The sequence below is a fragment of the Lytechinus variegatus genome, chromosome 4 (assembly GCF_018143015.1).
Source record: "Lytechinus variegatus isolate NC3 chromosome 4, Lvar_3.0, whole genome shotgun sequence".
In the NCBI taxonomy this organism is placed as follows: domain Eukaryota; kingdom Metazoa; phylum Echinodermata; class Echinoidea; order Temnopleuroida; family Toxopneustidae; genus Lytechinus; species Lytechinus variegatus.
Window position 1 is genome coordinate 46,952,792 of NC_054743.1, and position 18,899 is coordinate 46,971,690.

Genomic DNA, 18,899 nt, shown 5'->3' on the forward strand with positions numbered 1-18,899 from the left:
ATGCCAAATACACGGAAACAGTTTGACCTGAACACCTGTACGGTGGACGATCTGGATTCCGTCGACGGGCTGACGAGGCCATTGGCAAAGCGGATCATCTCTTACCGAAATCGAGAAGGTCGGTTCAACACCATCAGTGAATTGAGCAAAGTCAAGGGGATAGGTGATCGCACATTGTCGCTGATCTCTGGCCGACTCTTCATTCTTCCGTCCTCTCCGAGGAGATCACGTCGATCCAGTCTTGCATCGTCGAGAGCCAACTCTCCTCGGCGTAGGACCAGGGCAAGTGTTTCGCGGGTGTCATTCAGCAGGTCTCCTAGCCCGATTCGTCGCAAGTCGCACAAGCGAGAAGGGTCGCCAACACGAAGGTCGGAGCGAATTTTGTCAAGGTCAAGTCTCTCTCGAAGATCGTCACAAAGTTCGTCTCCCGGTCGTAGTTCTCTCCCTCGTCGTACGTCACCAAAGCGGAAAGGAAGTAGCAGTAAGCAAACTCCTCGAACTAAAAAGTTGTCAAAATCAGGTTCTCGGAGTGGTGCAGTTTTCGTAGACGGCGATAAAAATGTCAGCATCGATCTGGGAAAACTTGCAAGAGACGGATGCAATCTAACTTTGCATAGCGGCGGTAGTAATGGTCAGAGCTCTCCCATTATCACCATTAACGTCAAGGAATTGGATGGTCCAACTCCAAGTGTGGGTTTATCAATACCAAATCCTAGCAAAGCCATCACCGATCAACGATCATCTTCTCCGGAACGTCCCACCCGAGCTTCGTCCGTTGTCGGCGAGAACCTCAGGGAATACCATGTTATCCGTGAGACAAAGAGAGTGATTGAGAACTTTTCAGAAGAACAAGGACCCATAGTTGAACTTCCCGGGGAAAAGAAATCTTTAAAACAAAGTCAAAATAGGGGTCCTCATAAGATTGAGCATCGTCATCGGGATAGCGGTGGAGGCCATCACCATAATCGGAAAAGATCCAGATCTCGGTCTTGGACTCAGTCTTTATCCCGATCTCGGTCATCATCTCCGAAGAAGAGAATTGTCCGCAGATCAAGATCTAGAAGTGGAAGCCCACATCATTCTCCCCCACGATCAGGAAAACGACAGGCGTCACCGACCAACGAACGTCTGTCCCGATCTGACATTGAAAACTGGCTGAAAGACGGATCAGCACCGCCATTTCATGTTGACAGAGGTGGGTGATCGTGATGATTAGGTTATCGTTTCCACTGGGCATGCGAATACTTTCGAAGGACGCCAACAACATGGCCAATGTCAAAGAAAAATTGCAGGATCTAACATTTTCAATCTTATTCTCCACTGGGATAGGCCTAACTTTTTGAACATGCTCGATGTTCAGATGTGGGTTAGGCTAAGATTCTATTTGATTTGTGATAGCCTGTCCATCAGAATTTACTGATCTGATCTAGCATTCCTGAATAGAAGTGTATAAGGACAGGTTGTGTGTCCGGACGATCAATATTAGAAAGTAATTGGGAAAAATTACAAGCGAAGTTTCATAAACTTTAATTACAAAATGTTAGGAAATATTATAGAGAACAGAATAGAAGATTACAACTATTGAATTCATATTTTTAGTGTAATCCAAAGACAAAAAAGAAGGCTTCAAAAAGTGTCCGGACCCCCCCCCCCCCCCCATCCTAATAACTTAAAACAAATCCTCTGAATTTCCGCCCCGTGTTTGGGGAATTTTTGAGGCATAGATTTACACTTTTTTCGATAGTCCAATCCTTTGCAGAATGTTCGCATGCTTATGGAGGCATAATTTTATCCATTATCTAGTAGAGTTGATAATTTATTACGAATATATATTCCGTTGCTGCAAATTAGTTCAGAATCACCCTTGTCCCACCCCTCCCCCCATCCCTCGAAAATAATCATGAAAATCTTGATTTTGGCTGGAGAACTGATTTTATCATTATTTTCTTTTATTATAGGTTTTCCCGTCCAATTTCATCAGGGTTGCATTTAAATTAATGAAAGGACTTTCAAATTCGAAATATTTTGTCAACCCTCTGCACACACGGTTCATTTTCATTTATTCATCATTTAATTCCGTTTTATATCATTCCTTTGAATTTGGTAGAAATTCAATTCAGGGAGAAATTCGTTCAAATTAATGGTCAAAAGTTGTCATTTAATTCGCAACGACGAACTAATCGTTTAATTTCACCCAAAATACCATTTTCAATTTCATTAATCGGCACACATATTTGCACTTTAAACGTCCAAATTCAGATAACATGTTTCTGTGTTCATTTTTCTTTTATAACGTTATACATTTTTTTTCTCCAAACTTTACCCTATTTTTTTCTGATCTTTCAGTTAGAATAATTTTATTCCATTATGTTTGATAAAGACGCAATTCATGTAACACTTATAGGATATGGTTGTGAACGGTTATTCTTTTAGTGATTAATGAGTGGGTGCAGGGGCGGATCAAGGATTTCCAAAAAAAGGGGGGCATTTTCCCTAGGAATTTTAACGAGCAAAACAGAAGGTTTTTACCAAAGAATAAGGGACGGTCCACGATTTTTTTAATTGTGGCTCTAAGGGGGGGGGGGGGGCACGGACACAAGCCGGGTGTGCCCCCTCCCCCTGGATCCGCCAGTGAGTGGGTGGATGATCTGTGCCAATGGTAGGTATTTTTTTTCATCATCTTGTTCTTTTTTTATTTCATACTATTCTAAATTATATCGTTGTGGGAAGAGATGGTATTGACCACGATCTATAGTTATGAAAGTGGAAAAACGAGTTGTTGTTCCGATGATGGTTTTTCAGATGGATGATACATTTCAGTATAATGGTAAACATCCAATTAAATTAAAAAATAAAAAACAAAAAACACTGTGCATATTCTATAAGTGATCGCATATTAATGATTTTGAATTCCTAAACCTTCGCAAGAAGGGTACCGTTGCGAATTTGAAAACACCTTTTCAGCTATTTGAAATTGATCGATCTTTATCAGGGGCGGATCCAGGATTTTGAAATAGGGGGGGCGCCAGCGGCGAGGGAGCGAAGCGACCGAGCGGGAGAGGGTGTGGGAGGGGGGATACCCCCCTCCCACGGCAAGGACTTTTTCAAAAAATCATGTCCAAAAGTCGTATTTTGAGAGCACCTTTAGAAGAAAAATGCACACTTAAATCACTGTAACTTCATGAATAAAAGACACATACTGACTCATTTAGGAGCTGGTTTCCAGTCACACACCGTATAAGCGGTCATTCAAAATATACATTTGGCAAAGGCTCTTCACTTGCTTGCATCGTGTGATTGAAACGTCAAATTTAAATGATACGAAACTGAGACTTGTAATCGATAAGTTCCGAATAATCCATTCTGTTTATTGTCATTTGTGTATTTACATTGTGTGTTTCAAACAAGAATTGTTTAGTCGTATGGCAACATGCATAAAATTTGGTTCTTTTTTCCCCAAAATGCACAGTAAATTGTTACAAACTACAGAAAAAAAGACATCATCTTCTGGTAATCAACCTTTTCCCTCGTATTATTTTCAAATCATCTTCAATAATCCAGTCATTCTGCACAACCTCAAAGTAATATAATGCTTCTTAAGGGGATTCTCATCATTTTTATTGTTTACGTTCAAAGTCTCTCATCGCGTTGCCATCTTAACTTATGACCAGCCAGGATGAAATTGTATTTATATTTATTTTAACATAAGATAATCAATTTTTTCGAAGCACTTGTTAAAACTATACCACATATAATTAAATAAGGTCAATGATAAAATGCTAGAAAATACATGTAAGGAGCTTTGATATCCAGTCCATAATTGTATAAGTTACAAGTTACTTTTTAACAATACACAATGTGTCCTCGGGACGTTTTTCCCCAGCACGAAAGTATTTTTATTCTCCCCCCCAACCCCCCACCCCCCCCCCGTCACATAAAATCTTCGCTCCCTACGCTGACATATAGCTGCCTATACACAGCAAACGCGGAGTGGGGTCGACTGGTGATTGAGAATATACAATTTTGCTCCTTGATAATTCGTTGGAATGATTGCTTCGGCGAAACTTAGTTGGGGCGCCCTGGATAATATGCCCCTGAATCTACCAGAAAGTGTAAAAGTTAGTTTACATTAAATACAAATATGTCTGACCAGTGGCGTACCGTGGGTAACGGCATTGGGGGGGCACCAGCAAAAATTTCGGGTCACTTAGGGAGCGCGCGAAGCGCGCTCAGTTGTCAGGTATACTGACCTAATAGAGAAATTTTAAGGACATGCAGTGCCATCAAACGGATATGTATCTCACTGATTAAATAATGCGAGCGCGAAGCGCGAGCTGAAAATTTTTGATATTGACGGCTAAATATTGACATCATAAGCAAATTGTTTTGTAATCATGATACTTATCTGTCTCGCTAAACAAACAATGCGAGCGCGAAGCGCGAGCTAAATTTTTTGTATATATTGACCCTAAACAAGAAAATTTTAAGGATTATATTTTAGATTCCATTAAGAGTATAATTATCTCACCATAGTCATCTAATGCTATTGCCATCTTTGCTGATTTTGTTAGAATTACTTGAACACAGTCATGAAGCACCTTTTGTAGTCATGTAATCATGATTATCATACGCATCTTACTAATCAAATACTGCAAGCGCAAAAGCGCGAGCTGAAAATTTAGGAAATATAGACCTGAAGAGGGGCATTCTAAGGCTTGTTTGTAGGAATTCTCTAAGACCCTACGTATTTGACTAACCAAATGATGCGAGCTGAATTTTTTGTATATATTGACCACAAACATGGATATTTTAAGGACTATAGTTACGAATCCATTAAGACAGAGTATACATATCTCACCATAGTCATCTAATGCGAGTGCCAAGCGCTTGCTGATTTTGTTAGAATTACATCTAAACACATGGAGCACTTTTTGAAGTCATTGTAATCATGATTATTATACGCATCTCACTAATGAAATACTGCGAGCGCGAAGCGCGAGCTGAAAAATCTAGGAAATTCAGACATGAAGAGGGGCATTCCAAGGCTTGTTTGTAGGAATTCACTAAGACCCCACGTATTTCACTAACCTAATGATGCGAGCGCGAAGCGCGAGTTAAAATCTTTTGATATTCAGATCAGAAAAATTGACATTTTAATGACTGATTTTAGGAGTTCATGAAGAGCAAAAATCTCACCAATCCACTTATGCGAAAGTTAGCACGGACAGGAAATGTTTTATATTAAGACCTTAAAATAGGGCAATAAGTTTCAGTAGTCATGAAAAATAAGAATATATCACTACTTAAAACAATAATAACTCTAATTGAGAGGAAATATATTATTTTGTTGTATATTGATTTGAAAACGGGAGGCTTTAGTACAGCAGGTTTATATATCTCGTTAAAAAGTCTATGCGAGCACCAGGAACAATGAAGACACAATAATGTTTCATAAAGTTGTGAAAAAATGCTTCTTATGTTATATAATATAACACTATGATAACAACAATTTCTTCTTTCCCCCACTACGTTTCTCTTCCTTTTTCCCTCTTTTTCTCCTTTTCCCCGTTTTTTTTTTTTTTTTTTTTTTTTGGGGGGGGGCCAGCCGATGGGGGGGGGCACGTGCCCCCCATGCCCCCCGTAGTTACGCCACTGTGTCTGACCTATACATTTCAGTGAAAACGTACATGACCAAGGCAGAATGATAATGCTGCGCACGTGGCGCCCGATATAGGGCTTCATCTTTGAGTGAAGAATAATCTCGGGGATAGACATTATCATTCGCATCGTTGACACTTTCTCTCGCGATCTGTTACTTACAATTTACATGTATTTGCCATAAAGACGGACAAACGCATGTTACAAAAAACACAAAATTTCGGGAAAAAATGATATCCAATCCAACATCTTCACACTGGTCACTGCACTGCAACTCCCGATTACAAGTGGTGCAACTTTCCAACCAATCGACTTGCGCGCCCTGGAATTCCGGAATTTACATATTGCAATACAGTATGACAGAGGTGCATTTGTGCGAACACAAAGGCCATGAGCGTAAGTTAAAATATAGTTTTTACTAGATCTAGCCCTTGAAATTGACTACATTGTACCAATCCAGTAAATATAACCATCAAAAAAAAAAAAATCCGGCGAAAAAAAGGGGGGGCGCGCGCCCGGGGCGCCCCCCTCTGGATCCGCCACTGTTTATACTTGTTTAAATGAAATAACCATGAAATCGCGTGCCAATATGATTAAATTAAATAAAGTATTTGGGTATTTAAATGTTGATCTTATAGGTCATTCGAATTAGTTGCAAATTGAACTATTACATCATTAAATCGGTTGAAATTTTGACGAAATTGGACGGGAAAACCTATAGTATCATTTATTATTATCGTACTATTGTTATCACTATAATCATTATCGTTATTATTAACATTATTAAAGGCCTAATTGTTATCATTTTTATTATACAATCGGCTCCTTAATACACATTGTTCTTGTACATTTCGTCAAGGAAACCGTAATTTCGATTGCCAATTGAGCCGTGCTTCCATGATCGAAACGCTGTCAGCAAAGTTACCCTGATAATCCTGAAACGTGCCGGTGCTCAAGCCACACTCCTAGCATGCCTAGGATGAACATTATTGGTAGAATAAAGCCCAAGATACTTTTGGGTACAACTATAATACAAACATCTCAACCACCCCACACCCCACTATTTTTATCCTGTCAAATAAAGCATCTAGTGGTTTCTTCGTTAATCATTATCTTGTTTAAATATTCACCCTACCCCACATGTTTACTAAAAATAGGCATGGCTCGACCACAGGCCACTTCTACACCGGGACGGAGACGCGATAGACGACGGTCTCCAGGACAAGAAATCGCAAGAACATCACGGGGGAACAACGATGACCATGAGAGCAGGTTGCCAAGACGGAAGCTCGAGCTGGAAGACGATGACGTGCGTGGTCATCGACGACGCAATGTTGATTCGAAAGACCACGCCGTGGAAACCATGGACAGAAGTCGCAGTCGCTCCCGCGGCCGACGATCCATGGAGCGACCAGACGAAGATGAAGGCGGCTCAGGGGAGATGGTGCGTCGACATCGCAGCCGTGAGCCACGTCGACACTCAAAGACGGATGGGAAGAGTCACCGTCAACGTATGCGCGATGAGACGTCGCCATATGCCCAGGCATCTTGGTGCTCAATCGCTTGAAAACAATAGTATACTCTGACAATGATGATAATTATCTAATCAAATTGGACAAGATTATGCTCCAAATTAAGGACGCTAAATTAAGAGTCCAATTTCAAAAAGTGATTTGGCCCTTAACATTGTTGCCATTTCTTTACAATTCTTAGCGAGAATAATAATCATACGAAGTTTCATTAAATAATAATTGACAATTTTCATTCGAAACATATGTATTTGGATAATTATTTGTGGTTTGACCAAGGTTTTTTTATATGGTGTGCATGTTATAATGCAAATGAGTTTCAGATACGTACATTAATTTAAGCAATTTGTCAGATTATCTGTCATTTACCACCTGATCCAGCGATAACTTGGTATAAATGTTAATCAGAATCATTATCAGATGGCAATGGCGTAATGAGGAAACAAAAATTGAGGGGGCAAGATATGGCGCTTCGCCCATTTTCTTTTAACTGCGAGCGAGCAAAAATTTCGACATTTCTATTTGAAAAATCCTGTTTTGTGAATATTTTGAAAATAATATCACATCTCATCTTTCTCTTTTTCTATTTTATTTATGGTCGTGATTTTTTTTTTTGTGGGGGGTTGGGGGCAAAGACCCCCCCCCCCCCCCCTCCTCCCTCTGTACGCCAATGCTAGATGTTCTACTTATTATTTTGGACTTTGTGAAATGAAAATTTGGTTTATATTTCTTTTCATCTAATCATGTACTACATGTACTAAGACATCTTAGATCAAGTGAATATTTAAATAATATTGACCGGCCTCGAGGGTCAAGTTGGCTTGAGTTTTTTAGACGAGGGCCGGGCACATTATTATGGTCTTTTAAGGGCAACAAATTTTATGTTTCCCGAAAGAAAAGTCAGTCAATATTTTAATTATTATCCAAATCAGACATCTAGAGCAAAAAATCGTAAAAATTTAGATATTTTACCCTTTCAAAGGGAACCTATTTTGTCATGTTGCGCATTAATTGGATTTAATTGACCCACCATTTTGATTACAGTCATAAGCAGGCAATAATGTATTAAAGTTGCCCTGCTCAGATGTCTGATACGGTTAATCATAGACAATATATGGCCCTGCGTGATATTAGATAAAAGAACAATAATTAGACTAAAATCATATGGTAAGTGGAAGACATGGAAGGCATTTCATTGAAGGTCTTGTCACAACAAATGTACAATTTTCAGAACAAATTTAGTTTTAGCCAATCATACCAGCGGATTCAGTAGCATTGAACGGTTCTCTCAAATTTGTTACAAGTTTTATGAAACGGGTCCCTGGGGAGAATATCATGAAATGTCCTGTATGTCTTTAATGCGACATCTGACAGTTACCATATACGAATGCTCCTGCGACATATGCCCAGGGCTGTCTATATCAGAGGGCATAGGGTTAGAATAAAGATTGCAATTGAGTTGTTAGTTCAGAGTAATGTAAAAATAAAGATTAGGGTTTGTTTAGTTTTCGAGTTAAGGTTTTTCTATTTGGCTTATTGAGTAGATTTTCCATAGAAGCGATTGTTGCCGGAGAAAATACATTGGAACCGAACTGTACTCTCAAACCAAATCAAAGAAGATTGTCAGGGGTCCGTTGCAGAAAAAAAGATTTTCATAATCAATCAATCGTAAATTCCAAACGCGCGTTTTATTGGTTGTAAGTCAAGATGATTTTTTTTACTTTTGTTGTTGTTGATGGTATTTAATGGATTTTATTTTTTTTAGTTCCGTTTTATCGTAATTCTTTCCGTAACGGACCCCAGACCTGACGGTTACCCAACATTTGCTCTGGCGGCCATTGGGGTTAGGTTTAGGATCGGGTATAGGACCCCAGTGATAAATTCAGGGTTGAAGTTGGTCAATCCATTAGTTTGTGGAATTAACAGAGGAGCAGGGGAGCGTTTCATCAATATTTTCATCCGACCAGTTGTCAGATCTGATATCTTGCAATGATTTTGATTGGCTGAGAGGCACTGTTCCTATTCTAACTGTCGGATAAAATGGGACTTGTGGGATAAAACGTCCGACAAGTCCTTTCATGAAACGCCCCCCAGTTGTCGCCGAAGCAAATATCATGGAACTGTCATGACAACTTGTCGGAAGAAAAAAAAATGTTGATGAAACACTTTCATGGGATCAAGGATTTCATCAATATTTGTCCTCCGATAACTTGTCTGATGAACTGGAATTTAGATCTTAAAAACTTGCGCTCATTGAAAGTTAGAAATAAAATATTCAAGAATTTTCAGAATACGAATTTTATTGTAACGCTGATGATACAAGTATATTTGTCTTCAAGACAATATTCAGAGTACAGCCACATAATTGTGGATGAGTCAAACGAAAAGTAAATATAATATGGCCCGTATCCTGAAGTCGGGTTTAAATTAAACACTGGTTTAAAGTTGTGGTTTAAGTATGGAGAGCCAATCGGGGCACAAATCCCTAACAGTAAACATTCAATTTTTATTAACGCATATGACAGCCAAATATTGTTCAAAATTGTCTGGGAATGAAAACGGGAGTATTTTCTTCAAGGAAACAAAATATTAAACATGTAAAATATAAACTTATTTTTTTATTTCTTGGCTTCCCACAATTTTACGGAGTTAGGCCATGACTTCAGAATACGGGCCTATGGCTGCAGACCGAAATTAAATTGAAATTATGAGATAACTTTTTTCATTTCTCAGATAAAATTTGAAAAACTCATCACAGATAAGACGATATCTCACGTAGATGTGAACATGTTACAAGTTTAATTTCCGCATTGCGTTAATATTGCTAATCTTGTCAGAGGTCCTATTTGAAAACTGAGCACAATAATTTCAGTTTAAAAATATGAAGCAAAATACCGTTAATAACAGGCCACCCACACCGTTCACGTACGCAATCAATATCCCAAGGCCGTATTTTTTCGTGAATATTCCAGCGTATGTAAACGGGGTTAAATGGAGTTTTGTGTGTCCATTTCATAAAATGTTGCTATGATCAACTCTTGCTAGAATGTCAACTTTCGTTTGAAGCGCCAATCATACAGCAGAATTCTGACCGTTGTTATGATAATTGACATTCCAGCAAGAGTTGTTATATTAGGCCTATTTTAAATGAATTTTTATGAACCGAAGTATACACCAGGTTTGACTAAGTAGCTGTTAATAATAAGTCATTATGAGGAAAATATAAGAAAATCAGCCTTTGTTCACTATCGGCCTCGTTGAAAAATCGTTTTCATTCAGCATGTTGTGGCGGGTGTTTCATAAAGCTGTTCGTAAAGTTACGAGCGACTCACGCACGACTGGAGCATGTTCTTAGGTCATAAGTCAATTGCATGTAGGGATATCACATACCACAATAAAGGATCACCAATCATGCGTAGTCATACGTATCCTATGAACAGCTTTATGAAACACCCACCATCAGGGCCTAGCTGTCGTACAAAGAGTTACGATCGATCCAATCAATCGTAATGGAAATTCTTCATTGTCATATTTTTTTCTGCAGGAAATGTGCAAAATTTCCTGTGGGTGCAGACCGAAATTAAATAGAAATTTTAAAAAAAATTCTTTTCTCAGATAAAATTTGAAAAACTCATCACAGATAAGACGATATCTCACGTAGATGTGAACATGTTACAAGTTTGATTTCCGCAAAATTGCGTTAATATTGCTAATCTTGTCTGAGGTCCTATTTGAGAACTGAGCACAAGAATTTCAGTTTAAAAATATGAAGCAAAATACCGTTAATAAAAGGCCACCCACGCCGTTCACGTACGCAATCAATATCCCAAGGCCATATTTTTTTCGTGAATATTCCAGCGTATGTAAACGGGGTTAAATGGAGTTTTGTGTGTCCATTTCATAAAATGTTGCTATGATCAACTCTTGCTAGAATGTCAACTTTCGTTTGAAGCGCCAATCATACAGCAGAATTCTGACCGTTATGATAGTTGACATTCCAGCAAGAGTTGTTATATTATTTTTAAATGAATTTTTATGAACCGAAGTATACACCCTAGACCATTTTGACTAAGTAGCGGTTAATAATAAGTCATTATGAGGAAAATATAAGAAAATCAGCCTTTGTTCACTATCGGCCTCGTTGAAAAATCGTTTTCATTCAGCATGTTGTGGTGGGTGTTTCATAAAGCTGTTCGTAATGTTACGAGCGACTCACGCACGACTGGAACATGTTCTTGGGTCATAAGTCAATTGCATGTAGGGATATCACATACCACAATAAAGGATCACCAGTCATGCGTAGTCATACGTATCCTATGAACAGCTTTATGAAACACCCACCATCAGGGCCTAGCTGTCTTACAAAGAGTTACGATCGATCCAATCAATCGTAATGGAAATTCTTCATTGTCATATTTTTTTCTGCAGGAAATGTGCAAAATTTCCTGTGGGTGCAGACCGAAATTAAATAGAAATTATGAGATAAATTTTTCATTTCTCAGATAAAATTTGAAAAACTCATCACAGATAAGACGATATCTCACGTAGATGTGAACATGTTACAAGTTTGATTTCCGCAAAATTGCGTTAATATTGCTAATCTTGTCTGAGGTCCTATTTGAGAACTGAGCACAAGAATTTCAGTTTAAAAATATGAAGCAAAATACCGTTAATAACAGGCCACCCACGCCGTTCACGTACGCAATCAATATCCCAAAGGAGAACACACCGAACTGTCCAAAAAATCAATGGATTCATGGATATACATTCATGTCTAGAGAAAATTCGAGCAAACGTGCATTTTATGTGTTGACTTTGCATGCTTTCCATAGTTGCGATTGTCGGATCAATGGCAAGTCTTTGTAAGATGGGCCCCTGGGTAGTGTTTCATAAAGCTGTTCGTAAGTTAAGAGTGACTTTAAGAACGACTGGTGATCCTTTCTTGTGGTACATGGTATATACATTGGCAATGGTTTAGCGCGTAAGATAGGATCACCAGTCGTTCTTAAAGTCGCTCTTAACTTACGAACAGCTTTATGAAACGGCCCCCTGGTCGTACAGGGGCCCAATGCAGAAAGAGTTGCGTTTAAACGCAAGTAAAAAAAATCAATCGCAAGTCAAAATTGCGCGCTGTTAATTGGTTGAAAATCAAGTTGCGCATGATTTTTAGAGTTGCGTTTGATTGCAACTCTTTCTGCAACGGGGCCCAGTACAGGTTTCGCCTGGCCCCTTTTCATAAAAAAGATTGCTATGATAGCAACTCTTTTGGGAATGTCAGCTACAATGACAACAGTGAAAATTCTGCTTCTTGATTGGCCCGTCCAGCGAAAGGTGACACTCCGGCAAGAAGTGCTATCATAGCAACATTTTAATGCACAGCAAAAACTATGATGTTTGTTAACCAGTGTTTACTAGTTATTTAAAACCGTTGTTAAATTGACAGTGCTGGTTTAACACCTATTGTATTACAACACCTTTGGTGTTACATTGACTCTGTTTGGTGCAATGTTCAATCTCTAGGGTGCAATTTTAACACCTCAGGGTGCGGTCCTGAATTAACACCAACTGGTGTCAGTTTTAACACCATAGGTTTTACAGTGTGAAATGGAGCCCATGTGTGATCCTTTCTTGTGCTTTCGATATATATATATATATATATACAGTGCGTATCAAAAAAAAGTTTACACTTAGAAAAAAATCCTGTAAAATTTGTAATATCCTGAAGATTTTTCCACATTTTAACATGCGTACAGGTCCATTTAAGCAAATCACGATAAAACTGTCGAAAAATATTTCCGCTTGAGTGAGCACCACATACTTTTGAAAAGTTAGTGAAAAATGATTTGCCCAGAATTTCGAAATAGTTATGCGAATAAAAGTAGACCTTAATCATGAATAACACGTGGAATTCACCTAGTAAAATTGATTTGAAGATATCTTTTACCTATTTAACCTGTTTCTTTGCCCAAACCACTTTGAGGAGTGCATTGTTCCACACCCCACTCCCCCACACACCGAGGCCATCGGGACGATATTTGCTTTACACTGGGATGTGATTTACATGAAATGGCTTAGGCCTGATTTTCATTTTGTTAATCATTGTCAAGCTTGGAAAAGGTCTGGAGAAACAAGTATTAAATAAAAAAAAATGAAATGTAAACCCACTTTAAATGATAAAAAGTTAGTGAAAAAGTGCTAGAGATGTCTGATATAAGCTTTGGTTTAGATTTAGTTATGTCCTCAGATCCAGCAGGTACAGAAAGGGTAAAAGTTGTGTATACTAAGTGATAAATTTCAATTTGGGTGGCAAATTGTTAGAGAATGCTTGAATGTATCCGTTTTATTTTAATTGACTAAAAGTGCAAGGGAAATGTATGAGAAATGTATCGCAAAGTAAGTTTGATTTCACCCTTTCCCCTGGATACAGCGTACAAACGGGCATTTCTGCGCAAACAGATTTCTGCGAGCTTTACAAAAATGGACAGTGCTCACTCAAGTGTCACATTCTGTCAAAAATTTTACTTTCATTGAATAGATGAGACCCAAACCCAAGATTATATGTGAAAAAATTACTTACATTTTGTATATATTTTTTAATTCCCAGTGCTTTTTCAAAGTGTAAACTTTTATTTGATACGCACGGTATATATATATATATATATATATATATATATATATATATATATATAGTAACAAAATATGCTGAAGATAAATGGTAATGCTTTCAAAGCCAATATAGTTTTTATTTCCTCGAATTTTCGACGGACCTCCGTCTTCTTCAGGAGTAAATACAATGTGTGGTATCAATCAGAGAGCGCATCCTCAGACAGATGTTGTTATGATGACTGGCTGAGGATGCGCGCCCTTCACAGAAACATACATAGTAACGCTTGTTTGTAATTATCTAATTGTTACGTAACAATTAATATTGCGCAATAACATTTCTTGTTACGCAACAATAAGAAATTTAAGAGATGAGATGATAGAACCAAGATCAAATTGGTTAAGAGAAAATGGTTCTCTCGAAAGTATTAAGTACGGATAGGTATTATTGAGCAATAAGAGAAATTCCTGTGTGATACGATACCAAACATCGTGGCGCTTGTCAAAGTATTTTTTCTTTTTAAGAACGAAACTAACGAAAGAATGAATATCCGCTTAGGAATCCCAGATCTCGGTTCATACCATCACCCTCAAAGCTCCTACATTTAACAATTATTCGTAGTTCAGCGGTTCTTCTCTCGTCCGCTGATTTGTATCCTCCCCCAAATATGCACACTTTCACATCCGCTAACGAATGTCCAGGAAGGCAGAAATGTCTGGCAACAGGAAGGTCGGTACGTTTCTTCTGAATAGATGATTTGTGGTTATTGAAGCGCATTCGGAATTTCGTGCTGGTTTCACCAATATAGATTGCTTGGGGGCAACGTGCGCAGAGCAAACAGTAAAGCACGTTACTGGCATCGCAGTCATGTCTCTGCGGGTGCAGGGTAACATTCTTAGCAATTCTTATTGTGGTGTCAGTAACGATATGTTTACAGATTTGACATCTGGGTTTGTCACAAGGTATGTTACCTCTTGGATGCTCAGGTGTCGGGAGTCTGGTGCTCACAAGCAATTTCCTCAGATTGGGAGGTTGACGTTGAGCATGAAGAGGGTTTTCTCCGACTATTTTTCCTAGCTTGGGATCGAGAGCCAATGTAGGCCATTCCTGCCTGACCTGTTTTACGAATTTCTTGGTATCGGGATGGAAAGTGGTCACTAGAGGGAGTCGTTTCTTCTCGTCGCAGGGTACAGCCATGGGCACAAAAATGGCACCCGCATATGCTAGCATTTTCATGGCCGTAATAGAAGAGCAATTTCTGACAAATCATCCTCATAAACCGACTCTATATGCTCGGTATATAGATGACATTTTCATGATTTGGGAACATCCTGACGACACACTAGCAAAGTTCCACAACGATTTCAATTCATGCAGTGAAAGCATTAAATTCACAATGGAAAACTCAAAGAAGGAAATCAATTTTCTAGATGTATCCGTTTCTATCGACCACGAAACGAACACTTTGAATACATCTGTGTACCGTAAGCCAACTGATTCCTTCTCATATTTGAGGTTTGATTCTTTCCATCCAAAACACATAAAGCAATCAATTGTCTATAGTCAGATGCTACGCTTTCGCCGTATTATATCTAAGGAGGATGAGTTTGACAGACAGGCCCTTATACTAGGCAGACAATTCATAAGGAGAGGGTATCCCCCCAAATTGATTTCAGAGACTATTCGGAGAGTAAAGAAGAAATCTCGTAAAGATCTTCTTAATAAGGACCGTTTGGTCAATGAGAAGAAACGACTCCCTCTAGTAACCACTTTCCATCCCGATACCAAGAAATTCGTAAAACAGGTCAGGCAGGAATGGCCTACATTGGCTCTCGATCCCAAGCTAGGAAAAATAGTCGGAGAAAACCCTCTTCATGCTCAACGTCAACCTCCCAATCTGAGGAAATTGCTTGTGAGCACCAGACTCCCGACACCTGAGCATCCAAGAGGTAACATACCTTGTGACAAACCCAGATGTCAAATCTGTAAACATATCGTTACTGACACCACAATAAGAATTGCTAAGAATGTTACCCTGCACCCGCAGAGACATGACTGCGATGCCAGTAACGTGCTTTACTGTTTGCTCTGCGCACGTTGCCCCCAAGCAATCTATATTGGTGAAACCAGCACGAAATTCCGAATGCGCTTCAATAACCACAAATCATCTATTCAGAAGAAACGTACCGACCTTCCTGTTGCCAGACATTTCTGCCTTCCTGGACATTCGTTAGCGGATGTGAAAGTGTGCATATTTGGGGGAGGATACAAATCAGCGGACGAGAGAAGAACCGCTGAACTACGAATAATTGTTAAATGTAGGAGCTTTGAGGGTGATGGTATGAACCGAGATCTGGGATTCCTAAGCGGATATTCATTCTTTCGTTAGTTTCGTTCTTAAAAAGAAAAAATACTTTGACAAGCGCCACGATGTTTGGTATCGTATCACACAGGAATTTCTCTTATTGCTCAATAATACCTATCCGTACTTAATACTTTCGAGAGAACCATTTTCTCTTAACCAATTTGATCTTGGTTCTATCATCTCATCTCTTAAATTTCTTATTGTTGCGTAACAAGAAATGTTATTGCGCAATATTAATTGTTACGTAACAATTAGATAATTACAAACAAGCGTTACTATGTATGTTTCTGTGAAGGGCGCGCATCCTCAGCCAGTCATCATAACAACATCTGTCTGAGGATGCGCTCTCTGATTGATACCACACATTGTATTTACTCCTGAAGAAGACGGAGGTCCGTCGAAAATTCGAGGAAATAAAAACTATATTGGCTTTGAAAGCATTACCATTTATCTTCAGCATATTTTGTTACTATATTATTAGAGAAGCCAATACGTGAAACTTTAAGATATATATATATATATATATGATATATGTAGCTGACTAATAGTATGTAACGCAACGATCGAACATAATATTCTGACGTCAGGTCTAATTCAATCTCTGGACTAAAGTTGTAGTTTATCTATTGGTACTAAAAATGTGGCACACAAAATAATTCATAACTACCTTGAAATAATAACTAAAAATGCTTTCCCTATCATTAAAGAGTGACAAAAGAGCACAGCAAAATAATATTAAAAATATACAATGTGAGCTACTTTGTACACTTTCAGCTCACCATAATTTTAATATTAGACCACGGTGTAAGTTAAACTGGGCTTCAAAATACGGCCATAATGGCTTAATGTATTCATCTCAATGAATTAATGAAATCAGTCTCACGGCATCGTAGAGTCGAGGAACTTACGCAGCCTCTCCATTACCTCCTTATCTCTCTTCAGCTGCTCACTCTTTTTCCTTTCCAATTTCGAAGGCACCGTTCCGTTTTTACACTCCGACTCGTCGTTCAATACGTCCCAATGCGACGAGTCTGCGGAATATACCTTGCAAGTTCTTGGTGTATCTGAAGAACTCTGCGATCTTAACCCTCGACTTCCTTGATCGTCGATGTCGTCCTTGATCGTTGGCCTTGAAAGTCGGCGAACTGTTCCAGTTTTGTCCATGAAAAACTGCGGGGAGTCATTGTCCATATTATCTGATGTCGACGGTCGCCTTCTTTTGGGGTCGCCCGGTCGACGTGGCAATGACGAACGACGGGCTGGGTGCAGTTGACCGAAAGTCGGTACAGGGTTGACTTTTTTATCTGCTGGTCTTGCCCACGATGATTTACTCTGGTCTGATGAACTGTTCCTTAAGATATCAAGGCTCTGTGATGATCGTTCTATTCCAGAAGTTTCGGGCATCGAAGATTCGCACTTCTCCGTCTCATTTTTCGGTTCAATGCTTTCAATTTTATTTGGAGTGTGCGTTGGTGCTAGTTTGTCTTCGTTCGCGTGCTTCAATTGCTTTATCCAGTTTATGGTCGAGACACTCTTATTCTTTTCAAGTTGAACTGTTTGATTCTCTGGTGTTTCACTTATTTTGTTCTTTTCAGGAATCTTTGATAGAGCTTTAGACAGACACACCGCCATTACTGCCGACCTGAACTTATTCTTTGCGGTGAATTCCGTGTTATCTGTCACGGCAAGGAGTGTCTGAGCAGCGTTCGATCTCCTCCGCTGCCTGACCCTGGGCTGTGTTTGGAATCGCTTCAGTTGGATCTTACGCCAGGACATGACCGGTGCAACCTCGTCATTGTCGATTTCCTCTGGCGTGAAGGTGTGCGTCATTCGACTCCTTTCCATCTGCATCTCAGAGAGGGTGCGTTGTAAGACCCTGACGTCCGAATAGCGCCGGACTCGCTCCATGTGCTCCTTCTGGCGCAGCTCGTCGACCCTGACGCTGAGGGCGTGGTCGTATTTTCGGTTGACTTCATGAACCTTGGTCATTCTGGAGAACAGTTTAGAAATGCCTTTACTGTCATCTTGGACCTTGCGCTGCGTGTTTGATGCTGCCGACATTCTGATCCAATCACTTCCCCACGTTATAATCTTTTGTCAACGGGTTTTGATCTTTTTCTGAGACAACTTGGATACGACTGCAGAATACGTTTCTTATCGCTCGACAACTTCTCCGACAGCATCAGAGTTATCGGACATTCCACATAGAATGGCTAGTGGTTGAAAAAAAATTATGGAAATATGAGACGACCTCCTTTTGGAGGACCTGCGATCATGGTGATAACTAATGTGCATTCTATGAATATTCGTTGTATAATGTATAACTCTTAGATTCCTTTTTTCGAATGAGTATGAAATCACATGAGGTTGCTACCCTTGTTTCAAAGAAAAAAAAATCCCGACATAATTTTCCACCTTGGATTTAGAAGACAGATGTTAACTCCAAGTCATCGTGTGCCTACGACAGTCATGGAAAGTTTCCCCGACCTTACCTGCATGGAAAAAAAGAAGGAAACGGATGTCATGAGAGGCAGTTTATTTATCATTTAATTATTTCCTTATTTCGAATTCATGTATGAGTAATCATAGTGGTATACTTATCGCGAGGTGCAATATCAAAAACCTAGGCTATAAGTATATTAATTGGTAAATGTATGCTTAGAAAGTGGTGATATGGATCCTGCGCAAATGATTGGCCGTAAATCTATCACGTGACCACTTAGTAACTCTAGTTAATGGACAA

The 18,899-nt window shown here is 39.2% G+C and overlaps 2 protein-coding genes across 2 annotated transcripts; one reads left to right on the forward strand and one right to left on the reverse strand.

Annotated features, from left to right (window-relative positions):
- Positions 1–7,225, forward strand: LOC121413036 (serine/arginine repetitive matrix protein 2-like). The gene is made up of 2 exons (XM_041605798.1): positions 1–1,195; positions 6,816–7,225. Exons 1-2 carry the CDS (start codon positions 1–3, stop codon positions 7,223–7,225), a joined length of 1,605 nt encoding a protein of 534 aa, XP_041461732.1.
- Positions 7,226–16,964: 9,739 nt separating this feature from the next.
- Positions 16,965–18,497, reverse strand: LOC121412726. The gene has a single exon (XM_041605497.1). It carries the CDS (start codon positions 18,215–18,217, stop codon positions 17,036–17,038), a length of 1,182 nt encoding a protein of 393 aa, XP_041461431.1. The 5' UTR covers positions 18,218–18,497; the 3' UTR covers positions 16,965–17,035.
- Positions 18,498–18,899: the final 402 nt, after the last annotated feature.